The sequence below is a fragment of the Mesoplodon densirostris genome, chromosome 19 (genome assembly GCF_025265405.1).
Source record: "Mesoplodon densirostris isolate mMesDen1 chromosome 19, mMesDen1 primary haplotype, whole genome shotgun sequence".
In the NCBI taxonomy this organism is placed as follows: Eukaryota; Metazoa; Chordata; class Mammalia; order Artiodactyla; family Ziphiidae; genus Mesoplodon; species Mesoplodon densirostris.
Window position 1 is genome coordinate 2,738,033 of NC_082679.1, and position 27,558 is coordinate 2,765,590.

A 27,558-nucleotide genomic window follows, 5' to 3' on the forward strand; every position below is an offset into this window, starting at 1 on the left:
TATAGAAGGATAGGGAGAAAAGACATGCCCCTCCATGAGCCTTCTCTATGCTGTTTGCTCATCCATTTGCTTCAAGTGTTGATTTTTTATGCTGATCTTGCAGACTGATATGACAAGTTTAAATGGAAAATTGTTCTATTATCCTACATGCATGCTCCCTTCACAAATCCAGTTGTTGTCTTCTCAGCTGTGGTCAAAGTTAGAGGGCACTAATCCATGAGGTCAAACATTTCACAAAGTTGTCTTAGATATAGGTGCTTTCAAAAGTAGCTTTTGCAATAGAAAAACGCACACAGAAGAGTCCAACTGTATATAACCCAATTCCAAAAAAGAATTCTGATTTTATTTCTTACACATTTTGCACAAACTGGAAAGAAGCACTGAAAACTATTATATATATGGTGAACAGCTGACATGAAAGAGCCTGGCACATAAATGCAGGGTTTTTCCCATGTATTAGTCAGTTTAGGTTGCCATAACAAAATACCATAGACTGGGTGATGTAAACAAAATTTATTTCTCACAGTTTTGGAGGCTGAAAGTCTGAGATCAGGATGCCACAAGGTTGGATACTGGTGAGGGCTAGTTTCTCGGCTTGCAGATAGCCACCTTCTTGCTGTGTCGTCACATGGCAGAGGTCTCTGGTGTCTCTTCTTTAAAAACACTAATCCTATTATGAGGGCCCCACCCTCATGGCCTCATCTAACCCTTATTATCTCCCAAAGGCCTCAATTCCAAATACAATCACATTGGGGGTTAGGGTTTTAACAAACGAATTTTGGGAGGACACATTCAGACCATGACATCCCATTCTCCACCAATCACTTGTTGTACACCAGTGTTTTCACAGGAAAATACCAATGTTACTCATATAAATATAAATTCGTTTTCAAACAAAACAGTAACAAATGATTTCTCCTTGTTCTGAAGTTCCTCATTCTTCAATACATCCTGTTTTTTTTTTCATTAGCTTGTCCCAGGCTTGTTAGATTTTTCACACCATTAAGATCATACGTCTTCATATCCATAGAGACAGTATGGTAATGACTCTATTGCTCCACACAATTGTGAGTGCTATCTTTACTCAATCTTCTTTATTCTCAACCAGAAGTTTCTGCCAGCTGAAAATGGCACCCTGGTTTATGAGGAAATCCCTTCTGTGTGATACTTCTAGTTCTAAGGGACAAACTCAAACTCTTTCTTCATGTGACCTTAAATCAGGCTCACAGCTCCATCCAGAAAAATGGATTTACAATTCACTTTGTTGTACATAACCAATGAAATAGCTTTAAAATTACATTGGAAATAAAGTACCAGTTATTTTTATCAAATGAAGAATGCTCTTCATTAAAAATGACTGATCCTATCATCTGAGCTTGCTATTTTGAAACAAAGACCTATGATAAAGTCACTGCCTCAGTTGATTTCAAATACTCAGGTCAAAATCACCAATGACTTTTGCTCTTTGGGTTTCAAAGTGGGACACATCATCAAACTGTCCCATTTTTACACAATTTATGTTACAGACAAATGCATTTTCCCATGCCTGTGTCTCTGCTACTTTGCTAGCCTCCCTCTTAGCTTTTACATATTTAAAACAATCTTAAGCCTTTTCCTCAGAATGTGTATTCTGATGTCGAATCAAGGATGAGCTCCGACTATATGCCTTCCCACATTTACTACACTCATAGGGTTTCTCTGAAGAATGACTTCTCTGATGCCGAATAAGATCTGAGCCACTGCTAAATGCCTTCCCACATTCGTTACATTCATAGGGTTTCTCTCCAGTATGACTTCTTTCATGTAGAATAAGGGATGTGCGTTGGCTAAAGGCCTTCCCACACGTTTTGCATGTATATGGTTTCTCTCCAGTGTGAATTCTTTCATGTTGGGCGAGGTGTGCACTCTGACTGAAGGCCTTCCCACACTGATCACATTCATAGGGTCTATCTTCAGTATGAATTCTCTTATGTCGAGTAAGAGATATTCGGTGACTGAAGGCTTTCCCACATTCCTCACACTGATAGGGTTTTTCTCCAGTATGGATTCTCTGATGTTCAATAAGAAATGACTGGCGGCCAAAAACTTTACTACATTTATTGCATTTGAAAGGTTTCTCTTCAGAATGAATGTTTTGATGTATTTTAAGGTTGGCAATTCCAGAAAACATCTTCCCACATTCCTTACATTCAAACAGTTTCTTTTTCTTTGTATGAATTTTCTGATGTTGAATAAGGGATGAATGCCGGTTGCAGACCTTCTCACATTTATTACATCTGTACAGTTTTTCTCTATTATGAATTCTTACATGCAGAGTAAGGGTTGAAAGCCGCATGAAGATCTTCTCACATTTATCACATTTGTAGGGTTTCTTTGAAGCGTGAATTCTCTGATGAAGCATAATGGATGAAATCCTATTAAAGGATTTCCCACATTTTCTGCATTTATAAGGATTCTCTATATGGTGACTTCTCTGCTGTAAACTCTGATTTAAGGCCTTCTCACTTTCATGGGTTTTCTCTCCAGTATGAATTTTTTTATGTAGAACAAGGACTGATTTCTTACTGAAGCCTCTCCCACATTCATTGCATTTATGTATTTTCTTTCCATTGTGAATTTTCTTATGAAGTAAAAAAGATGACATTCGAATGAAGGCTTTTTCACATTTTCTGCACTGGTAGACATTTTGGACAAGGTGGATTTTCTGATGTATACTCAGAGATTGGCATTGACTCAAGGCCTTCCCACAGTCAAAGATTTCCTTTTCATCATGACTTCTCCCATGTAAAATAAGGGTTGTTCTTTGAATGAAGCTTTCCCCACATTTATCACATTCATAGCTTTTCCTTCCATTGTGAATTTTCTGATGAAGAATAAGGGATGAGATCTGTCTGAAAGCTTTTCTACAATTGCTGCATTCATAAGGCTTCTCTCCAGTATGAGAGTTCTGATGAAGTTTAAGAGATAAGCTTTGACTAAAGAATTTCCCACAGTCGTTACATTTTAGAGATTTCTTCTTTGAATGCACTTTCTTGGGTTTTATTAGGACTGAATTTTTCTTGCAGCCTCTCTTTCCTGTGGGAACTTTTTGTGGTGCAGAAACTGCTTTCTGATAGATGCTTTGCCCAGATTTGTTGCACTGATATGGAGATAACTTCTTGGTCTCACATTTAGACCCTAAGTCTGAAAGACATCAAGAAATTCAATTTGTTTTCCTGTGCTAGAAAAATAAAGCTATTTGCAATCATTATCATAATAACGATGATAATCAGAATAACTTTTTAGTGTCTTATTATGGTTTTAACACAGTAAGGGCTTTATAGAAACATTTAATAACTGAAATTCAGGGAAGCGCAATTGGAAATGAATAAATAAAGGTTTTATTTAGAGAATAAATGTATACCATATACCACATTAAACTCCATACATTGTTCAGCAGATGAATGTAGTTTTATTATAGGAAATGTCCAGAAAAGGCAGAAGGTAAAATACAGACAGAAGGTAAATTACTGGTTGCCTGTGGCTGAAGGTGGAAATGGGGATTATCTGTAAATGGGCACGAGGGATCTTACTGAGGTGACAAAACTGTTCTAAAACTGTTTTATGGCGATGGTGGCACAACTTGGTAACTTTAGCAAAAACTACTGAATTACACACTTAATATGGATGAATTTTACAGTATGTGGCTCAATAAAGTTGTAAATTTTAAAAGTGTATTCTTAAAATCGAATCTTAAAAAAAACCAAACTGGACTTCTGGTTTCTGGCTCCTCATGTAAAAGTTTGCAAGTCACCATTTTGTCCTACAGCTCTTCTTAGATCCATTATAGAGGGGAGGGCACAGGGCGAACCACTTCCTCCAAGACTGGAGAGACAAACCGAAGCTTACTGGAGCAGAGACTCACAAGCACAACCACCAAGGGAACCTGTGCTGGGGCAGGAAAACCTGAATTATAATTAATGAATTGTTGGAGGCTCAGTGCCAACAACTCTGAGAGTTAAAAACTCCAGGGGGACCTAGTTAAAGCAGCCCACACAATATGGCGAGATTTACCTTTAGGAGTTTGATCAGATTCTCACCTTAAATATAGGAGAAAAATTCTCTTGGGCTGCCTCCAGGGGGTGGGGAAAAGGAATCATTTTGAAATATGCCAGATCAGTCCGTTCCTCTTAACAAGGCCTGCCCTCAGGGGACACTAGGTAGGTAACCAGAGCCTAGCAGGCTGAGGTATTATCAGAGCTTAATTGACCTGGGGAAGGAAAATATCCAACTCCACCTGGCTCTAGCCAGCTTGTCCTACCTAACGTGGGAGGGAAAAACAGAATCACTTGTGATGTTCACAGTCCAGAGAATTCTCACTAAAAGACTGAAAACCTAATCATAGGACTAAAGACTTCTCCCCTCCCCCACCTCACCATCACATCACTAAAGGCCTATTTAGAGCAGTTCCTTTTAAATGGTGTATCATGGCTGGCTATCAAGAAAAAATTAGAAGACATACCAAAAGGCAAAAAACACAACTTGAACAGACAAAGCAAGCATCAAAACCAGATTCAAATATGGCAGGGATGTTTGACTTATCAGGTCAGAAATTTTAAACAAGTATGTTTAATATGCTAAGGGCTCTAGTGGATAAAGTACAGAGTATATTAGAAGAGATGGGCAATGTAAGCAGAAAGATGGAAATCCTAAGGAAGAAACAAAATGAAATGTTAAGAGATCAAAAACACTGTAGCAGAAATGAAGAATGCCTTTGATGGGCTTTTTGGTAGATTCAACACAGCTGAGGAAAGATTCTGTAAGTTGAAGAATTTATCAATAAAATCAATTTATCAATAAAATCCAGGTAAAACCTGGAAAGCAAAGAGAACAAAGGCTGAAACAACAGAACAAAATATCCAAAGACTGGGACAATTACAAAAGAAATAACATATCTGTAATAGAAATACCAGAGGAGAAGAAAGAGAAAAAAGAATAATGACTGAAAACTTCCCCCAAATTAATGTCAGACACTAAATTACATATCTAAGCTGCTCAAGGAACACGAAACAGGATTAAATGTTAGGAAACCTATACCTAGGCATATCATTTTTTTTTTTTAGGCATATCATTTTTAAACTGCAGAGCATCAAAGAAAAAAATCCTGAAAGAAGCCAGAGGTAAAAAAGATCCCACCTACAGAGGAACAAAGATTAGATTTACATTCAACTTCTCAGAAACCATGCAAGCAAGAAGAGAGTGGCATGAAATATTTAAATTACTGAGGAAAAAACCCCACCAATCCAGTAGTATTCTGTACCTTGTGAAATTTTCCTGCAAAAGTGAAAGAGAAAGACTTTCTCATATAAACAAGTATTGTGAGAACTTGTTGCCAGTACATGTGCCTTGCAAGAAATGTTAAAGAGGTCCTTTGGAGAGAAGGAAAATAATGTAAGTCAGAAACTTGGATCTACATAGAGAAAGGAAGAGCACTGAAGAAGGAATAAATGAAGGCAAAAAAAAAAAACCCTTTTATTATTTTTGATTAGTCTAACAGATAACAGTTTATTCAAAATAAGATTACATATGCTTATGTATTTATCTTATGTGTGTGTGTGCTAATGTATACTTATATATATAAGTGAAGTAAATGACAGCAATGATAGAGGGGATGGGAGGAAGGAGTTAGCACTATCTTATTATAAGGTACTCATGCTATCCACAAAGTGGTACAGTGTTATTTAAAAGTGGACATGGATTAACTGTAAATGTGTATTGTAAGCTCTAGGGCAACCACTAAAAAGAGTTTAAAAAGTAAAAAAAAAAAAAAAAAAAAAAAGTATAAAAAAAGAAAGTATGCTACGGATAGAAAATGGAATCATATGAAATGTTCATTTAAAATCACAAAAGCCAGAAAAGAGTGGAAGACAAAAACAGGAACAAAAAATAAAGGTAACAAATAGAAAACAGTAACAAAATGGTAGATATAAATTCAACTACATCAATAATCACTTTAAATGTCAATGGTCTAAATGCATCAATTAAAAGAGATTTTTCAGGGTGCATAAAAAACATGACCCACCTGTATGATGTCTATAAGAAACCCACTTTAGATATGAAGACACATATGGATTAAGAGTAAATGAATGGAGAAAAGTAGACCATGCTGACACTTATCGAAAGACAATAGAAGTAGCTATATTAATTCTAGATAGAGCAGGCTTAAAAACATGGAAAGTTATCATGGATAAAGAGGGGTATTACATAATGATAAAAGGGTCAATTCTTCAGGAAGACGTAACAATTCTTAACATGTATATACCTAACAACAGAGCATCAAACTACATGAGACAAAAACTGATAGAACCACAAGGAGAAATAGATGAATCCACTATCATAGTTGAAGACTTCAACACCCTCTTCTCATAAATGGACATATCCAGAAGGCAGAAAATCAGTAAGGACATAATGGAACTCAACCACACCATCATTCAACTGGATATAATTGACACCTATAGAGTATTTCATCCAACAGCAGAATTAACATTCTTAAGCTCACATGGACCATGCACCAAGACAGACCATATTCTGGGCCATAAAACGCACCTTAACAAGTTTAAAAGAATAGAAATCATAGTGTCTGCTCTCAAACCACAATGGAATTAAACTGGAAATCACTAACAAAAAGATGACTCGAAAATCCCCAAATACATGGAGATTATTCAGCACACTTCTAAATAACACATGGGTCAAAAGAGAAATTTTAAAATACTTTGAACTAAATGAAAATGGAAACACAACTTATCAAAATGTGTGGGATGCACTGAAAGTAGTGCTTAGAGGGAAATTTATAGCACTGGATGCATATAATAGAAAAGAACAAAAACCTAAAGTCAAAAATCTAAGTTTCCCCCTTAGGAAACTAGAAAAAGAGCAAATTAAATCCAAAGTAAGCAGAAAAATAAGAATTAGAGCAAATCATTGAAAATGAAAACAGGAAATCAATAGAGAAATACAATGAAAGAAAAAGATGGTTCTTTAAAAATGAGTAAAATTGGTAAGTGTCTAGATAGACTAAGAGAGAGAGAGAAGACACAAATTAATATCAGAAATCAAAGAGGGGACATCACCACATATTTCATGGAAATTAAAAATATAATAAAAGAAAACTGAACAATTCTATGCCCACAAATCTGATAATCTAGATGAAACTGATCAATTCCTTAAAAGACATAATTTGCCAAAACTCACACAAGAAAAAGATGATATGAATAGGCATATGTCTATTTAAAAAACTGAATCAGTAATTAATAAACTTCAAAAACAGAAAGTACCAGGCCCATTATGTGTTCACTAGTGAATCCTACCAAACATTTAAGGAAAAAATCATTCCAGTTCTCCATAATCTCTTTCAGAGGACAGAAGCAGAGGGAATACTTACTAACTCATTGTATAAGGCCATCATTACCTTAATGCCAAAACCAGAGACATCACAACAAAGTAAAACTACAGACCAATATCGCTGGATAAATACTGATGCAAAAATCCTAAACAAAATACTAGCAAACCAGATTCAACAGCACATTAAAAGGATCATACACACGAGCCAGTGGGATTTATACCTGGAATGCAAGGATAGTTCAATATGGGAAAATAAAGGTAGTCTATCACATTAACAAATTAAAGGACAAAAACCACATGATCATCTCAACTGATGCAGAAAAAGCTTTTGACAAAATTTAACATGATAAAAACACTCAAAAAAATAGGAATAGAAGGAACTACCATAATTCCACACCAAAAACTATTTGAACCAATCAATGAATTCAGTAAAGTGGCAGGATACAAAATCAACACCCGAAAATCAGTTGTGTTTCTATACACTAACCATGACCACTCCGTAAAGGAAACTGAGAAAACAATCCTATTTATTATAGCATCAAAAAGGATAAAATATTTAGGAACAAGTTTAACTAAAGAGATGAAAGACTTGAACACCAAAAGCTACAAATATTGCTAAAAGAAATCAAAAGATACAAATAAATGGAAAGACATCCTGTGCTTGTGGATTGGAAGACTTAATATTGTAAGACTGTCCCTACCACTCAAAGTTATCTACAGATTCAATGCAATCCCTATCAAAATCTCAATAACATTTTTTTGCAGAAATAGAAAAAAGTCCTAACATTCATATGGAATCTCAAGGGACCCTGAAGAGCCAAAATAATCTTGCGAGAGAGGAATGAAGTAGGAGGGCTCAGACTTCCTGATAATTAAGATGGTGTGGTAGTACCATAGAGATAGATATGTAGACCAAAGGAAGAGAACAGAGAGCCCAGACATAAACTCCTGCAAATCTGGTCAAATGATTTTCAACAAGGGTGCCAAGACTATACAATGGGGAAAGAACAGTTTCTTCCACAAATGGTGTTGGGAAAACTGGGTATCTACATGCAAAAGAATGAACTTGGACCCCTACCATACACCATATACAAAAATTAACTCAAAATAGATTAAAGACCTAAGTGTAAGACCTAAAACTATTAAACTCCTAGAAGAAAACATAGGGGAAAAGCTTCAGGACATTGGATTTGGCACTGATTTCTTAGATATGGCATCAAAAGCACATGCTACAAAATGAAAAGACAGACAAATGAGACTACATCAAACTTAAACTTTTGCATGTCAAAGAAAACAACAGGGAAAAGGCAACCTATGGGTATTGTAAATCATATATCTGATAAGGGATTAAAGTGCAAAATATATAAAGAACTCCTACAATTTAAAAACAAAGGACAGGGGCTTCCCTGGTGGTGCAGTGGTTGAGAATCTGCCTGCTAATGCAGGGGACACGGGTTCGAGTCCTGGGCTGGGAGGATCCCACATGCCGCGGAGCAACTAGGCCCGTGAGCCACAACTACTGAGCCTGCGCCTTTGGAGCCTGTGCTCCGCAACAAGAGAGGCTGCAATAGTGAGAGGCCCACGCACCGCGATGAAGAGTGGCCCCCGCTTGCCGCAGCTAGGGAGAGCCCTCGCGTGGAAACGAAGACCCAACACAGCAAAAATAAATAAATTAATTAATTTTAAAAAAAATAAATAAATAAAAACAAAGGACAAATAACCCTGTTAAAAAATGGGCAAAGGACTTGAACAGACATTTCTCCAAGACAGACAAATGGCCAATAAACACATAAAAAGATCCTCAACATCACTAGTCATTAGGGAAATGCAAATTGAACCCACAACATCACCTCACACTATAATGATGGCCACTATAAAAAAAACCCAGAGGACTTCCCTGGTAGTCCAGTGGTTAAGACACCAGGCTCCCAGTGCAGGGGGGCCCGATTCAATCCCTGGTCAGGGAACTAGATCCCACATGCCTTAACTAAGAGCCTGCATGCCGCAACTAAAGAACCCACATGCCGCAACTAAAAAGAACCCACATGCCACAATAAGACCCGCGTGCTGCAACGAAGATCCCACAAACGGCAACGAAGATCCCGTGTGCCACAACTAAGACCCAGCACAACCAAATAAATAAATAAATAAATATTTAAAAAAACAAAAACAAAAATAACAACTGCTAGTGAGCATGAGCAGAAGTTGGAATCCCTGTGTACTGTTGGTGGAAATGAAAAATTGTGCAGCCACTGTGGAAAATGGTATGGAGGTTACTCAGAAAATTAAAAACATAACTACCATATGATCCAGCAATCTTACCTCTGGGTACATACCCAAAGGAATTGAAATCAGGATCTTGAAGAGATATCTGTACTCCCATGTTCACTGCAGCATGATTCACAATAGCTAAGAGGGGAAGCAACCCAAGTGTCTATTGACAGATGAATGGATAAAGAAAATGTGGTATATACATACAATGGAGTATTATATAGCCTTAAAAAGAAGAAAACCCTGTCACATACTACAACATGGATGAAACCTTGATGACATTATGCTAAGCAGAAAAAAGCCAGTCACAAAAAGTCAAATACTGCATGATTCCATTCATATGAAGTATCCATAATAGTCAAAATCATACCAAGGGCTGAATGGAGAGGTGGGAAGAACTAGTATTTAGTGGGTACAGAGTTTCAGTATTGCAAGTTAAAGTTCTAGATAACTCTTGGTCAACAATGTGAAAGTACTTAACAGTACATTTAAAAATGGTTAAGATGGTAAATTTAATGTTATGTGCTTTTTACCAAAAAAATAAACTCATAAATCTATAAAAACAAACCAAAAAAAAACCACAAAAAAAATTTTAAAACCCGTAACTTGACCAACCAAAGAGGAATCTATGAGAAAAGGGAATGAGTTCTTGAAAAGCAGTCAAAATAAAGTTATGGAAAAGATTTTTTTTTTTTTTTTTTTAAGGATTGAAGAAAATGATACAAGTTTGATCATTTGAAATGCTATCATTAGAGAAATCAGAACACTTTCTCTGAAGGGAAATATGAAAGCCAAGGCAGGGGACTGGATAGGTGGGGATGCGGCTGTTAAAAGCTAAGCTTCTGGGACCGGAAGCCAGGGTTCAAACTCCAATTCTGCTGCCACTTCCTAACTGGGTGACCTTGGGCAAGTCACTGAACCTCTCTGGCCCTCAGTTTCCTCATCTATAAAATAGGAATAATAATAGTACCTACCTTATAGGGTTGTTGGGAGGGACCTGTGCTTAAAAGAGTACCTAATAAGGAGCTTGTTAAATGTTGGTTATTCTCCCTCTTGAGGCTCATACTGAAGAGGCTTGCGTTTTCTGCACAAGCCTGGGGTCTCTGAGGTGGAGAAACTGGCTCTCAACTATTATCTTAAAGATGTTGCCCTCTCATGATGGAGGGCACCCTTACACAGAATGCCAGCTTCTAAGCCTTGGTTCTCTGTCACTCACCCAAGCCCCGGCGTCTTTTCACTGGCTCCACCATCCAGGGTGCTTTCCCTTTTTCCAATAAGGTGATCACATTTGGCCTCCGAAAGGAAAGTCCTGCACACAGGAAAAACACTGGAACTGAGCATGATGTGGGCACCACAGCTGTTAGAGCCAAGCTGTGTATCAACAAAAATGGGGTTTATTAGTGCAAGAGGAGCATGGAGCATGTAAAGGATAGGTGGAGAATAAGAAGGATGAAAGTTCAGTCATAGCCAGCAGTTATTCATTTCTAACTCTACAAAGCCAACTATTTTCATGAAAAGTTGGACCAGAAACTACTGAGGCTGGTTATTCAGCTATTGCCTTTCTGCTCCCAAGCCCACTGTTCTCTGGTCTGCTGTAATCAACACTTCTATGCCAGGTGCTCCGTGTCAGCATCCACCAATAGGGGTACTGGTGGTTTCAATTTATGCTTTTCTTTTTTTCCCTGCACTTCCAGAACTAGCCTCATCTTGCCCCCTCAGGAGGATAAACCAAGCAGTGCACCCCTCTCCTTCAGAAGTCTGAGTCTCTTCCTCAAAGTCCTAAAAACTCTAAACTCTTCCCTCTGTCCTCCCAGCCCTAGGATGGTGGCTGTGTCCTGCAGTTACCATCTGTGTCTAATATTCACCTTTTAATAGTACCTGTTAAGTCAATACTTTAAATTTTTTCTCAGAAACAACCCAGGTGTCCTCAAAAGGTTACATATATAGTTACCATATGACCAGCATATACCACTCCTAGGTATATACCCAAGAGAAATGAAAATATGCATCCACACAAAAATTTGTTATGTGAACATTCACAGCAGCATATTCGTAACAGCCATACAGTGGAAACAAGCCAAATGCCCACCAACTGGTGAATGGATAAACAAAATATGGAATATTATTTTGCCATAAAAAGGAATGAGGTATTGATACACACTACCATGTAGATGAACATCAAAAATATTACCTTAAGTGAACGAAGCCAGACACAAAGGACAACATGTTTGAATTCATGTTTATGGAATGCCAATAGGCAAATTCATAGAGACAGAAAGTGGATTCGTGTTTGCCTAATCTGGGGGGATTAGTGGGCAGGGGGAAATAAAAAGTGATTGATGATGGGTATAGGCTTTCCTTTGGGGATAATGAAAATGTTCTAAAATTAACTAGGGTAATGGATGCACAACTCTGTAAATACATTTTAAAAATCACTGAATTGCATACTGCAAATGGGTGAATTGTATAATATGTAAATTATACCTAAATAAAGCCATTAAAACAACAACAAAAAACTGGAGTGGCTTCTGTTTTCTTGACTAGACTGATTGATTCACGTCCCACGATGGGCCAGCTGTGGATTATGGGAGCAGGAGAGCCTTACCGAGAGAAACCAAGTTCCGGTAGTTTTCCAACATGACATCTTCATACAGATCCTTCTGAATGGGGCTCAGCCATTCCCACTCCTCCTGGGAGAAGTAGATGGCCAAATCCCCAAATGTGACTGGTGCCTGAAATGGAAAATCACATGTCCTTTCACCGTGGGCTTGTGCTTCCACATGGCTGAGAAAACGTTGGACTTCCAAACACGGGAGATACATGGTGCCAGGATTCTATTAAGGAAACATTTGCAGTTCTGAGATCAAAAGGGGCAGGTGCATTAAACAAAACACAATGCAACATGATAAAGATTTTGTTGCATAAAAAGCGTATCAACTTGGATTTACAGGGCACTGACAAAGACAAGGCATTTTTCTAAGCACTCTGCATGTACTGGCTCATGTTAGCCAGTGACTGGGGACCACAGCAACATTACAGATGAGGAAACTGAGGCCCAGAGACGTGAGGTGACTCACTGAAGATCTAATAGCTTATAAATGAAGGAGCTGGGGTTCAATTTGGGCAGTCTGGCTGCTGATTCATGTCCCTAACCACATGTGGCTGCGTTATACATGGCAAAAGTTTATTTGCAGATGTAATCAAGGTTACTAATCAGTTGACCTTAAAATAGGGAGAGTAGCCTGGATTATCCAGGTGGACCCGATGTCATCACAGGAGCCCCAAAGAGCGAAGAATTTTCTCCAGCTGGTGGAAGAGGAGAGCAGAAAGGGAAGTCTGGGAGATGTGAAGGATGAATGGGATGTGACCTGTTGTTGCTGGTATGAAGATGGGATGAAGGGAGCCACATGAAAAGCAGGAGGGGGAACTAATTTTGCCAATAACTGATAAGTTCAGAAGAGGACCCTGAGCTTCAGATGAGACCACAGCTGCTGACACCTTGATTTCACCCTTGTGAGACCCAAAGCAGAGGATCCAGCTAAGCCAAGCTGTGTCTGAACTCCAGCCCACGAACTGTGTAGTAAATGTGTGCTGTTTTGAATGGCCAAGTTTGTGGCAATAGGGAATGAATACACATAACTTAGAGGGCAAAAGTGTCTATTATGAGAAACTGCACTGAAGAGGCTTATTGTAGAAAATCACTTCATCCTCTAGAGTCTTGAAACATGCTTATTTCAGGAGGTTGACTCACTGGCCTGGCTCCAACTAACTCAACCTGAATACAGGGTTATGAAGAGTCTCTTAGAGAGATGTCCTCCTTGTAAAAATGGAGTGTACACGTAAAAACAAAGCAACATCAAGAGATTAACTCTGGGGCTTCCCTGGTGGCGCAGTGGTTGAGAGTCTGCCTGCCGATGCAGGGGACACGGGTTCGTGCCCCGGTCCGGGAAGATCCCACATGCCACAGAGCGGCTGGTCCCGTGAGCCATGGCCACTGGGCCTGCGCTTCCAGAGCCTGTGCTCCGCAACGGGAGAGTCCACAACAGTGAGAGGCCCGTGTAATGCAAAAAAAAAGAGATTAACTCTGGAGCATAGCATCCAATCCTCCTCTGCCCCAGCAGGTCCCACCTGGGCACTCATGTCCACCTCAAGAAATCATGGCGGCTCTGGTCTTCTCTCTGGGGAGAGTATTCCTCCCAGCATAGGCAGAGACCCTGGAGATGCTGAATGAATAGGTGAACGGTCATGTGCACATTGAGAAAAAAGGAGAGGGGGGCCGCTGAGTGGCTACCTGAGTCACTGGAGCCCTTCTCACGCTCCTACACCCGGTGGTGGTGATGGAAGGAAACCAGGGACTATGTCTCGGTTGGGTCCCTGTGGGGTAGGATGTTCCCATCGAAGGAAAGCAAATGGTTTCTTACAAGATGGAACTTTCCCAAAGGATGAGGAACCACTACTTACCTTGGACTTGGATTTCCCGCGTGCAGCAGGCATCCTTTCCTCCCCCTTGAGGGTTTCAATTTGGAGAGGGGCAGAGTGCTGAGAAGGTGGGGCTGGGAGAGAAGAGAAGTCATGAGTCAACTGGGGCTTCTGGGTGGTCCCAGGGTCTCTAGGATAAGAATCCGCTGGCCCCACACCCTGGTCACACACACGTGCACAGACATGCACATTGCAGGAGGTCACAACATCTTCTGAAGCATTCCTGCCCCTTCTCAGGACCAGGGAGGGACCACAGCCAACACTATCTGTTCTTAAGATCACAGGAGGGGGCTTCCCTGGTGGTGCAGTGGTTGAGAGTCCGCCTGCCGATGCAGGGGACGCAGGTTCGTGCCCCGGTCTGGGAAGATCCCACATGCCGTGGAGTGGCTAGGCCCGTGAGCCATGGCCGCTGAGCCTGCGCGTCCGGAGCCTGTGCTCCGCAACAGGAGAGGGCACAACAGTGAGAGGCCCGCGTACCGCAAAATAATAATAATAAATAAATAAATTTAAAAAAAAAAAAAAGATCACAGGAGGCCCCAGATCAGAAGGCAAATGAGACAGGAAGACACCTGTTCTTTCATTTGACAAGGAATTGTGGAGTGCTCACCAGGTGCCAGGCACTGTCCCCGGTGCTGGGGAGAGAGCAGAGTTACAGCAGAGAGGTACTGGCTCCCAAGTACCTTACATTCCAGCAGGGAAGACAAGTCCATATAGAACACAGTGTTAAAAAAAAAGAAAGAAAGAAAAAGAACACAGTGTTAGCTGAGATCACTGCTATGCAGGAAAAAAAGGACCCAAGCAGGGGATGGAGTGAGGGGGTGGCAGGGAAAGGCCTCTCAGAGGAGGCAACATTGAGCCGAGGTGTGAATGCAGTGTGAGCCACCTGGGCACTGGGAGAAGGGCATTCTGGGTAGAGGTAAACAGGTGCAAGGGCCCTGAGGCAGGCACATGCTTGGCATGTGAAGGGAAGTGCGAAGGCGGGTGAGCTGAAGCAGAGTGAGCGAGACGGGGAGTGGTGGACTAGGAGGTGTCTGGGGCCAGATCATGAAGGGGTAGGGAGCAGTTTGGAATTCATCCTAAGCATGATAAAGCATCACGGGGGGTTGGTGGCTGAGCAGAGGAATGATGTGGCTGACCTAACATTTAACAAAATTTTTCTTGGTGGCTGTGTGTCAAATAAACTGGGTGTGTGTGGTGGGGGAGAGGCGAGGGGGAAGCAACAGCTGGAGAAGGGACTCATTAGATAGGTATGCAGAAATCTAGAAGGGTAATCTCAGTGGTCTGCATTAGTGGGAGAGGAAGAGGCGAGATGTCAAGTATCACCTCCACAGGAGGCCCTCTATCACCCCGAGTCACTCTATACCTGTGCTGCCCAACACATGCCAGCAGCCACGTGAGACATGGAGTTCTGGAAATAAGAAACTGTTTACTTCAATTCGTTTATTATTAAAACCATAATTAATGATAAATACTAAAATCACTGAATTAAAATTTATTATTAATCTAAAATTAAGAATTGATCCTTAATTCAGTTACTGTAAAACTTTTAAGTATGTTTGGAACAACTTGGGTGCGTGAATCTACTTTTCCAATGGTAAATTTTATAAAATTTAAATACAGATCAATTAAGTGTCTGGATTGAGGCGCACTATACATGTAGAAGACACACCTGACTTTAAAGACTCAGTTAAAAAAGAAAAAAAGAATGTAAAAAAATCTCACTGGTAATTATTTATATTGATTATGAATTAAAATGGTAATATTTCAGATATACTGTATTGAGTTAAACAAAATGTATTATTAAAATTAACTTTAATAATTAATTTGTTTACCGTTTTCAATATGGCTTCTGGAAAATTTAAAATTCTGCCTTGCATTATGTTTCTACAGGACAGCACTGCTTCATACTACAGAGTCTACGCCATTCTACTGCTCCATTTTCTGTGCAGTACCCCCGGCTTCCTGAAAATGGCTTGTTTATGCAGGTACCATCTCCCCCATGTGACTTGGGCTCCATGAGAGCAGACACCTTAACTGTTTTGTTCACTCTCTCCTCCTGTGTCTGGGACCATGCCCTGTGCAGAGCAGTGCTCAATAAAAATTATTGCCTGACTTAGTAACCAGTCCAGAATGCTTCCTGGCATGCTGAAAGTGGGGTGGAGTGCAACCATTTTATGTTGAAACCACAGCACAGAGAACAGTTCTAACAGCAGTCATTCCAAGCCCTCTTGTCTTTGGAAAAGGGCAGGGTCTAAAAAAGGCCAAAATGGGGACTTCGCAGATATGATGAAATGAAGGATGCTGAGGTGGGGAGATGATCCTGGATTATCCAGGTGGGCTCAATGTGGTCACAAGGCCCTTACGAGAGGGAGGCAGGAGGTCAGAGACAGAGAAGATGATGGAAGCAGAGTCAGAGAGAAAAAGGTCTGGATACACTGTGCCACCAGTTTTGAAGATGCAGCAAGGGAATGCAGGTGGCATCTAGAAGCCTCCAGAATGAACATGGCCCTGCCTAAACCATTTCAGACATCTGACCTTCAGAACCGTAGGAGAATGAAGGTGTGTTGTTGGAAGTCACTAAGTTGGTGGTAATTTGTCACCAAAGCAATGGGAAACAAATACAGTGACCCTTCCATTTGTTCCTTCCCATTCATGTGCCCTATAAGTGGGCTTTTCTTCTCTTCTGTCAATGACCTGGTGCTAAAAAAATGCATAATTCAGAGGAATCTCAGGGATGCGCTAAGGCCAGATGAAAGGGGCTGGTTGGAGATCACTGAGGTTAGCCTATGCGGTCACTCCAACAGGGCAGAAAGGAGCCGTGGGACACCAGCCCTGCCTAACTCAGACTCACAGGTCCAGAAGGAGCTTGGAGCCCTGCCCTGTCTTCACCTGGGTTACAGGGAAGGGCTGGGTGGCCTGGTGTGTGTTAAACACCTCACTTTGAAGTTGGACCACCTGGGCTTGATGACTATTTTTATTAGCTGTGTTACCTTGGGCAAATTACTTAGCCTCTCTGTGCCAGTTTCCTCCCCTGTTAAACGGGGACAACACAGAACTACTTCTGGAGTTGTCGTGAGGATTAGGTAAGAGTCTATGTGTAATATCTGGCCTTATTTTCCCTCCCATGAGCTATGAATTCAGGTCTTGCAATTCTCCCCTTCCTCACACTGGCCTCCTTGCCAATCCCTGTACGAGCTGCCCCAGTCCTGCCTCAGGACCCCGCCTGCAATGCTCTTTCCCCGTCTCAGTTCCTCATTCCCTTCAACCTTTGTTCTAACCTCACCTTCTCTGTGAGGCTCACCCTCACCTTTCTGTTTATTACTGCCACCCACCTCTGACCTCCTGTCCATCACCCCCCACCTCTCCCTTTCCAGTTCTGACTTCTCTTTCCTCCACAGTTCTCCTTGCTAACACACACACACTGTGATCTGCTTCTGGTGCTTACAGTCTGTCCCACCCACTTGAGCATAAGCCCCACGTGCCCAGGAGCTGGCACGTGGAAGGGGCTGGCTAACTATTCGCTACCTGAATGACTAAATGGCCCAGTAGTAAATACTCTCTTTACCATCACTTCTTCACAGAGCCCCCCCTGGCCCCCTTAGCTGGGGTAGGGGCCTCTTGAACATGCAGTAGGTGCCACTTCATTACGTGGGAAACTAATTCTATTGTTACTACACCCACCTCTGCCTTCACCTCCTGTTCTACACTGCACACTGTGAGTTGACCAACATTCCTGTGTGTAGCTGTGTGACCTTGGGCAAGACACTGAACCTTACTGGGTCTTTACCTTGATCTTTTATGCCTGCAAAAGGAAGGTGAAGGGCTGCTGCTGTGAGGAGCAGACAAGACAATTATCGTGGCAGCTGTATTTATCATTATCGTTGTTATTAGTGTGGCATGTGGCCAGTGCTGTGGGCTGTGAGTCTTCTGTTCTGAACAGTCTACTGTCCTTCTGTTCACGTGCTCTGGGGAAGCCCTCAGGTGTGTGCATGCTAAATGTGCTCAACCCCTGGTGACAACAATGCCTCCCAGTTAATAATAAGTATGAGATAATAAGGACTTACTGTGCCGCACAGGAAACTCTACTCAATACTCTGTAATGACCTATATGGGAAAAGAATCTGAAAAAGAGTGGATATATGTGTATGTATAACTGATTCACCTTACTGTACACCTGAAACCATCACAACATTGTAAATCAACTATACCCCAATAAAAATTTAAAAATTAAAAAAAATAGTAAGTATGAGACTGAGAGCTGTACTGGATATTTATATGCATTATATGATTTCACCTTTAGAGCAAACTGACCACATGGGTTCCAGTTTCCATTTTGAGGATGAAAGAGGGAAGAAGACCTGCCCAATGTCTCAGAGCTTTATTTATTTATTTTTTTTTGGCGGTACACGGGCCTCTCACTGCCGCGGCCTCTCCCGCCGCGGAGCACAGGCCTGGGACGCGCAGACCCAGCGGCCATGGTTCACGGGCCCAGCCGCCCCGCAGTATGCGGGATCCTCCCGGACCGGGGCACAAACCCGTGTCCCCTGCATCGGCAGGTGGACCCCCAACCACTGCGCCACCAGGGAAGCCCTATCTCAGAGCTTTAAGTGATGAAGCCTGGGTTTAAGCCCCATCCACATGCAGCACAGTCTGCCCTCTTGGAGCAGGATAAGGGTCTACATGGCAAATACTCCCACTGTCTTCTCTGGCAGGGTTCAGGAGGTGTCAATGTGGCACCACAGTTACGAGATATTCACCTTTGCTATATCAGAGTGCCACAGCACTTGGGGAGCTTTGGAGCAGACCACATTAAGGTTGAGGAGTTGGGGCTCAGTGACAAACTGAGTGGCCTGGCCTTCAATTCTCTGACTGTGCTAAGCAAGGCTTCCCATGTGTAGAAAATAGCGACAAAGAATCCTGGATGCCTGAATTCTCTCTGTATTCAACCTTGGGACAGTGATGTGCTGGGTAATTTGCAGTGTCTGCCATTTCCATGGTGTACATACTCCCACCAGGGCCCACTGTAATATATCAAACTGATGTCACTGAACATGGAACTGGGGAGAGGTGTGCACAACGGGTTCATGTGAGGCGGGGCAGGCCAGCTCCAGCACTTCACTGACACGTGGCGTCTGAGAACTTCTGACTAATGTCCCTGCACGGTAGAGGAGGGTTAATGGCTAGCCCTGTGGCCTGAGAATACCCCAATGCAGCTGCCCCATAACATAAAACTCTTGAAATCTTCTGTTTTGTTCTGAAACATCCATATAACTTTTGCATCCTACATCATGATAAATCTGAGTCTGTGTTCATATAAAATCATGTTTTAAATCATTTACCGGATTCTTCCCTTCTGATTCCTCAAGTAAAATGGATTGCTCCAGGAAGTGGCAACGCATCCATCCTGTGGTTTCTCATGGCTGTTTGCCCTTGGCACACACCCCAAGTTGAAGGAGCACGATTCTTGTCCACAAAATAATTTTCTCCAAGAACTCAGCACTGCTGGGGAGGAAAGAACAGCAGTTTGATATTAGATAATTTTGGATTCAAACCTTGCTTCTGCCAATTATTGGCTGTGGGAGAGCCACACAAAGCCTGTTTGCTCACCTGTGCAATGGGGTAAACAAAACCTGCTTCACCCTTCGCTGTTAAAAGTTTACATGAGAGATCTTCAGGAATAGGCACACGGTTATTTCTTGCCTTCCTTTTCCTTTTTAATTCAGTATACACCACGCATCACCAAGGAAGCCTGACACTAAGAGGGCCGAAGTAAGAATTCTCACACAGTGCTGGTTGGAGAGAAATTAACAATATCTTTAAGACTGAAGGTGCACATACCCTTTAACCCAGTAACCTCATTTCTGGTATGTGTCTTCAGACGTCCTCGTATGTGTGTACAATGCCAGGGTTTGTAGGAAGACGCAGTACAGTCCTACAGCGAAGGACATCCCTCTGGGGCCAGGCTGTCTGGGTTCAGCTTCCAACTCTGCCACCCCCTACCTGTGTGACCTCAGACAGGCTCCCTGTCCTCTTTGGGCCTGAGCTTCCTCAACAGTCAAATGAGGTAAACAACAATGATGACTCCACAGGGCTGTTGTGAAAATTAAATGAATGAAAACATGTAACACACTTAGAGCAGTGCCAGTGCTAAACAGAATGTTAGTTTTTTTATTATCATTATGTTACTGAGTCCAATCTCATAGTGTTCGCCCTACGACAGGCCAGTAAATCGAGAGACGAGTTGTTGGGGCAAGGAACAGTGACAGAGATGATGATGACTCATGTCCCAAAGAATCATCTTTCCTGAGTTAGGATTCAAGATTTTTTTATACTATAAGGAAGGGAAAAAAGTCAAACATTTCAGAGGGGATGTGTTCATTTCTTCCTTCCTGCAGTCATTCACAGGTGGGTTTGGTCAGGATGTTTCCTATGGGCTAAACAAAGGTATTTTAGCTTAATGCTCATTACCTGGGAGGCAGGGTTTCCCAGAGAACCCCATTATGTGTAATTCAAGCTTATAGGCAACCTCCCTTTAGTGATTAACTTGTAATAGAATACAAAGGTTCTGGGACTTCCCTGGCAGTCCAGTGGTTAGGACTCTGCACGTCCACTGCAAGGGGCACAGGTTCGACCCCTGGTCGGGGGAACTAAGATCCCACATGCCTCGCAGTGCAGCCAAAGAAAAAAAAAAAAAAGAACACAAAGGTTCTTCCCTATTACAATTACTACTCCTATCAAGAGATTGGAAACAACTGCCCATCAATAATAAAATCAGTGAATGTTACACGCACATATGGGACACCGTGTAGTTCTTAAAAGGAACAAGGCAGCACTACCTCAGAGGTCCTTTACTGGGGGCAATTTTGCCCCTGGGGGACACTTGCAATGTCTGGAACATCTGTGGTTGTCCCAACTTGGGGGTGGGGGGTGCTCCTGGGATCTAATGGGTCGAGGCCAGGGATACTTCTAAACGTCCTATAATGCACAGGACAGCACCCAAAGCAAAGGACAATCTGGCCCAAAATGTCGACTGTACTGAGGTTGAGAAACCTGCTCTACATGTACTGTGTGAAATGATCTCCAAGATATGGTATAATGAGGAGAATAAGGTATAGAGAAAGTACTTAGAAAAAACAAAATACAGGATACGAATACATGAGTTTGAAAAGGAACAGACAAGTTCTGGAAGGGAAATAAAGAAGCTGGTAGCAGCGATTGTCCCTGAAGAAGGGAACTGGGTCACTAGGCTTGGAAACTCAAAACTCACTTTTCCCTATCTATCTACGCTTTGGCGTTCTGTATCATATATATCATTACCTTTTCAAAACATCATCACCACCACAAATAAAGAGGCTGGATCCTACACCACCTCAGGGCAGCGCTGTAAACCTGGCCTCTCTTCCAAGTCCCAGACCTTAGGGTGGGAAGGGGCTTTGCAATTTACCACAAAGCTAAATTCCTGCTCCTAAGGTAAGGATGGCTAGAACCTGGATGAAAACAAGCTTAAAGAGTTACTGGCGAGACTTCCCTGGTGGCACAATGGTTAGGAATCCGCCTGCCAGTGCAGGGGACACGGGTTCGAGCCCTGGTCCGGGAGGATCCCACATGCCATGGAGCAACTGGGCCCGTGTGCCACAACTGCTGAGCCTGCGCTCTAGAGCCCGCTGCTGCAGCTGCTGAGGTCCTCACGCCTGGAGCCCGGTGCTCCGCAACAGGAGAGGCCACAGTGATGAGGGGCCCGTGCACCACAAGGAAGAGTGGCCCCCGATCGCCACAGCTAGAGAAAGCCCGCGTGCAGCAATGAAGACCCAATGCAGCCAAAAATGATAATAATAATAAATTAATTAAAATAAAAAGAGTTACTGGACAGTGCCCATGCCTCCCCTCGGGGCACAGTACCCCTGTGATCCTGGGGGCCTGTGCTGGCTGTTGAGTTGGGGGTGGGTCCTGACATACCTGAAAGCCAGCCATTAATGCACCCACACACTGCTTCCGTTCAGCCAGAGTTTGTTTTTGCTATACCACCTATCTAGTATTTTAAGATCACCTCTATCCTGAACCTGCCAGCCCCAGAGGCCGGGGATATAGAAAGGTACTTTCTCCAAAGACCCAAGCCCAGCTATAGCAGAAAATATAAGCTTTGCATCTGAATGTCAGACCTGCCCTTGCTCTGCTGGCACGGGAAAAGATCTGATTTCCTCACTTGTAGGATGGGGCTAGGAATGTCCCTATTGCAGGGAAGTGCAGCTGTAGGGACTGCCTTTGATAAGATATTGAAAGCACTCAGAATTAATTTCTTTCATTCTGAGAAGCCCCCCCAGAGGAGCCCACAAACTCTCACAGCTGCAGCTCTCAACCCTGTTTGTACACAGGAATCTCTTGGGAGCTTTTTAATAACTACTGATGGCTGGGCCCCATGCCAGAACCATTAAGTTGGAATCTCTGGGGATGGAGTCCAGGCATGTCTGATTTTTATCTTTTAAGATTTCTAAATTATACGCAAGGCCACAGTTTAGAGCTACTGCCCCAGTCTCCAAGCCTCAGTCGCGGGCTGGAGATATGACCTCTCCTTGGTAAGAGTCCAGACCTCAGCACTGGGGAGGAGAAAAGTCTTTGATAAGCTCAAAGCCAAACCCTTAGATTCCCTGATCAAAGGATTCCAAGGAGTCATTGATGGTGGCCATTCTTGGCTTTGGAGTTGACTGAGATGCCCATGGGAAGCCTGGGTGTCGACACTGAAAACAGCACCCAGTGTCACCCTGTAATCCTTTCACCTGCTTTCCTTTTCAATATAATTACTGCCACCTGTTATAAATTTAATTTTATCTCTCTACTAAATGCAAGCTCCAATGAGTAGAAACCTAGTCCATCCTGACTAGCAAGGTGCTTGGCCCATGGCAGGCATCTGACTGCTGAATGAATGAGTGCCTCTCAGAGCCTACCCAGGTTGCAGGCTTTGGACACCCTTTCTTCTCATCTCAGAAACATTATCCCTTTATCACCTCTCTCATCCATCCCCCTTGCTCTCCTCCCCACCCTCACGCCCCGAAAATGTTCATGGTGTGCCCTCATCATAGTCCTGTACACCAGTGGTTCTCAACTGGGGTGATTTTGTTCTCCGGGGGATACCAGGCTGTGTCTGGAGACACTTCTGCTTGTTAAAATTGGGGCAGCAGGGGTATGCTACTGGCATCTGGGGGGAAGAGAACAGGAATAATTCTAAACATCCGACAATATATAGGACAGCTCTCCCCCGTCTCTGAAGTATCTGCCCCAAAGCATCCAAAGTGCCAAGGCTGGGGCTTCCCTGGTGGCGCAGTGGTTAAGAATCCACCTGCCAATGTAGGGAACACGGGTTCGAGCCCTGATCCGGGAAGGTCCCACACACCGCAGAGCAACTAAGCCTGTGCGCCTACAACTACTGAGCCTGCGCTCTAGAGCCCGCAAGCCACAACTACTGAAGCCCGTGAGCCACAACTACTGAAAGCCCGCGCGCCTAGAGCCCGTGCTCCGCAACAAGAGAAACCACCTCAATGAGAAGCCCACGCACCGCAACAAACAGAAGCCCCAGCTTGCCGCAACTAGAGAAAGTCCACGCACAGCAACAAAGACCCAACCCAACGCAGCCAAAAATAATCAATCAATAAATAATAAATAAATTTATTTAAAAAAAAAAACAAAGTGCCAAGGCTGAGAAGCCCTGGTCTAGACACGGAGATGTCTCCAGATCGCTGTGTTATCAGGAGATACTCCTCCTCAGTCCCTGCCACTGGGTCTTGACCAGTGGGCTTCTCAGAATGAAAGAAATTAACTCTGAGTGCTTGGGTCTTGACTCCACAGGCTCCCTAGGGATATCTCCATATAGGAAGACCCTCTGTTCGTGCCCTCCTAGGACCCCGACTAGAAAATTCTGAACCTAAGCTCAATTTAGCCTTTAGGGTTACTTTATCTCTTAACCCGCAACTTTTTCTGAGGCTTCACTTCTTGCTTTTCTTCCTGTGGATTTTATTCTCTGGGTGTGGAATCCTTGGGGTTATTAGGTAATAATAAAGCAATTAGCATTTATTCCTTGCTTACTTGTGTCAGGCACTGTTCTACTTAATGCTCACCGCAGGCCTAAGATTGGTACTATTATTATCCCCATTTTGCAGGTGAAACTGAGGGTCAGCAATTTAAGTGACCTCTCCCAAAGTCACACAACTACTGAGTGATGGAACCAGAAGTCCCAGAGTCCCCCAAGCTACACTGGTTAGGAAGCAGACACACAACCATACGCAGCCTCAGGTCCCAGAGACCAGGCAGACACTGCCCTCCCTTCAAACGCACTAATGCAATAACAGACAACAAGGAGCAGCTGGGCTACTGGGGCACCGCCTCTCAGCTAGAAGAGGTCAGATCCGCAGCTCTGAGAAGGACTGCTCAATCTCAAGTTCAGAGATGCAAATTTCTCCAGCGTTCACCACCGCGCTCCTACCTCTGCACGGGGACAACGAAAAACGACCACCAGCACTCCAACAAACACCCAGCACCTACACAGGGCGTGGTGACTGCCAAGCTCGGCACGGGGTATTTCACTACGTTACCCCATTTATATAATTTTCCCAAAACTGACGCGGGTGTTGTTATCCTGTTTTACCGAGAAGGAAAGCCTCCCACAACCGCACACATACTTCCTTGCCAGGAGCCTGCACGCCCGTAAAGCCGCTCAGAATCCTCCCCACAGGGATCCTCCTTCCACGCTTACAGGGAGACATACACCTCGACAGCGCAGTCGCACACTGCTACACACTCACAACCGCAAAGCCACTGAAGCACAATCATACAGCCACCCGGTCAAATCACGCAGCCACTTCAGACGGCGATAAACGGCCACCTACATCAGTCGGTCACACACACACACACACACACGAACGCGCTTCAACAACACAAATTCTCACAGCCACACTTACATACCCACTCCCGGCCCCCTCCCACAGGCGCAGTCACCTCTTCCTCACATAAACACCACAGACCTTGCGGTGAAATACGAACATGGTCCTGAGGCACGTCCCCGTCACCACACGGCTGGCTCCGTCACAGACAAACGCAGAAACGCCACAACCTGCTCTCCTCTCACAACACAGCGACGCCACCACACGCTTCAAACACACTCCCTCACCTCACACTCCGTCACCACACAACCAGACAAAACCCCACAGGCGGTCACGGGCGGAAAATTCCAGGCAGCCGTGGGCGCACACCCACAGCCACACTCACCCTGTCCTCCAGGGTCGCGTCCCGGCGGCGCCCGCCCCAGCAGCTGCGCAGGCACGGCGCGCTCCCCGCGCTCCCCGCGCCTGCGCACTCCCCTCCGCGGCCCTCGGTCGGCACTGGCTGGCCCCGCCCCCTCACGCGCGAGACACGTCGGCGAGCCGAGGCCCCGCCCCCAGGCGTTCCAGAGAGCGCGAGGCCCCGCCCCTAAATAAACCCACGCGGTGCGCAGGCGCTTACTCACCTCTCCCAGGACCTTTCCACAGGCACAGACCTGAGGCCCCGCCCCCTCACACGCCGGCGTACGCAGGCGCGCTCGCGCACTCGGAGCCGCTCTTGGGGGCATCGCCGCTCTCGTGCCCGCCCGAGGCCCTGCCCCTACACCAGCCCTCAGAACACGCTGCGCCGCGTGCACGCGCAAGGGCCGCCTAGCGCTTCCTAGGGCCCCACTTGTTGCTGTCCTTATAAAATCACGTAATGTTTTCAGGTGCTGAGACCCTTCCTTGATCCCTTCAACCAAACCCAGCCTCCCCAGCATCCACACGTACACGTTCCCGTCCGGGGGCTTCTAGCCCCAACACCCTCCCCTTTGCCCCTGGAGCTCAGAGGGGTTTGAGGAGCCAGGATCACCCGCGGACTGTAACGCACGCGCTCGCGAATGCGCACTGCGAACTCAGGCTGCACTTACCAGAAGCCTCCGGGACGTGGCGCCGTTCAGGACGGCCACGCCCGAATCGTGAGGTTGAGGGATCCCGGCCCGCGCTGGCTCCGATCTGTCCGGCCCGGACACGAATGGACCCAGGAGAGGGGCGAAGGGATGTTTCTCCAGGCCAGGGGTGGGATACCGCTTGCGCCTTCTCTGAACGAACAGCCCCAGAGTCCTTTGCGCGGCGCCTTTCCAGGCCCCAGACTACATCTCCCAGGAGGCCCTGCGGCCCGTTTCCGCCCCGTGTAGTGACGCGGCTGCGCGTCGGGCGGGCGGGGACGCGAGCGACCTCCTGTGGCGGTGCGTGAGGTGACCGCGAGTCTGTGAGAGAAAACGGGAGGTGTGAGCCCGCCCCTGAGGTCTGGGCGTGCGGGTCTCGGGTGGTCATTGTGCATGTATGTGTGAGGCCCAGGTTGTGTTGTGTGTATGTGTGAGGATGAACCTTTGTGAACGCGTGTGACCGGATTTTTGTGGTTGTGTACCCTTGTGTTTTGCGTGTGTGAGAAACCCAGTTTTTGTGGTTGTGTACGTGTGTGCGTAAATTCATTTTGAATGTGTGTGCTCGTGCACCTCAATGTGCCATGTATGGATGTTTTTGCGCAATGCAGAGCTGAGCAGTTGCCACAGAAATTGGCCCACAAAGCTTAAAATACCGACTCTGTAGATCCCATTTTTTGTGGCTGCGTAGTTGTCTGTGGACCCGCAGATAGTGAGTGTGTGTAGAAGCTACCACTTCTGGAAGTGTGCGTTTGTACAAGTATGCGTGTGGCCCACTTTTTGTGGTTGTGTATGAGCGTATGGGAAACCAGTGTGTGTGTGTGTGTGTGTGTGTGTGTAGTGATCCAGTTTTGCGTTTTTAGAGGTGTGTGTGTATGTATAACTGATTTCAATTCCGGTGTGTGGATTTTTTACCCCCCACCATCAAGCAATTTTCTGAAAGCAGCTGGGAGTCCTAACAATTCAACTCAACTCTGACACTGTCTAGCTGGTGATAGAGGCAGATTCCCATAGGTTAATTAAAGGCTGGGTCCCCAAGATGCCCCCACCCCCCATAGGTGCCAGTCACAAGTCCAGGTATCACCTGTGCTCTGACTGACCCTCTATAGATCGGAGGTTCCAATGACTGCCCCCCCACCTCCTTGGGTTTGATTAGTTTGCTAGAGCAGCTCACAAAACTCAGAGAAAATGTTCACTTACTTTACTTAATTTACTTACTTTACTTACTTTACTAGATCACCCACCAATTTTTATAAAAGGATATAACTCGGGAATGGAAAGATGGAAGAGATACACAGGGCAAGATACGTGCGGGAAGGGGCACGGGCTTCCATGCTTACCGCTCTTCCAGTGTGTCCATGTGTTCACCAACCCGGAAGCTCTCTGAACTCCGTTCTTTTGAGTTTTTGTGGAGGCTTCATTACTTAGGCACGATTGCTTAAATCATTGGCCGTTAGTGATTGAACTCAGTCTCC

At 44.2% G+C, this 27,558-nt stretch overlaps 1 protein-coding gene across 5 annotated transcripts; it reads right to left on the minus strand.

Moving 5' to 3' along the window:
- Positions 1 to 343: 343 nt before the first annotated feature.
- Positions 344 to 27,558, minus strand: ZNF667 (zinc finger protein 667). 5 transcript variants are annotated; one of them, XM_060084327.1, is made up of 8 exons: positions 27,424 to 27,558; positions 26,069 to 26,407; positions 19,738 to 19,919; positions 19,470 to 19,632; positions 14,113 to 14,204; positions 12,257 to 12,485; positions 10,868 to 10,960; positions 344 to 3,183 (listed from the first exon to the last, which is right to left on the minus strand). In XM_060084327.1, the coding sequence occupies exons 5-8, from the start codon at positions 14,143 to 14,145 to the stop codon at positions 1,604 to 1,606; spliced, it is 1,935 nt and encodes a 644-aa protein (XP_059940310.1). In that variant the 5' UTR covers positions 14,146 to 14,204; positions 19,470 to 19,632; positions 19,738 to 19,919; positions 26,069 to 26,407; positions 27,424 to 27,558; the 3' UTR covers positions 344 to 1,603. The 5 variants fall into 5 exon arrangements, with proteins under 5 accessions (XP_059940310.1, XP_059940311.1, XP_059940313.1 ...); XM_060084328.1 differs by lacking the exon at positions 19,738 to 19,919 and having other exon boundaries at positions 19,470 to 19,629; XM_060084330.1 differs by lacking the exon at positions 19,738 to 19,919 and having other exon boundaries at positions 12,257 to 12,383.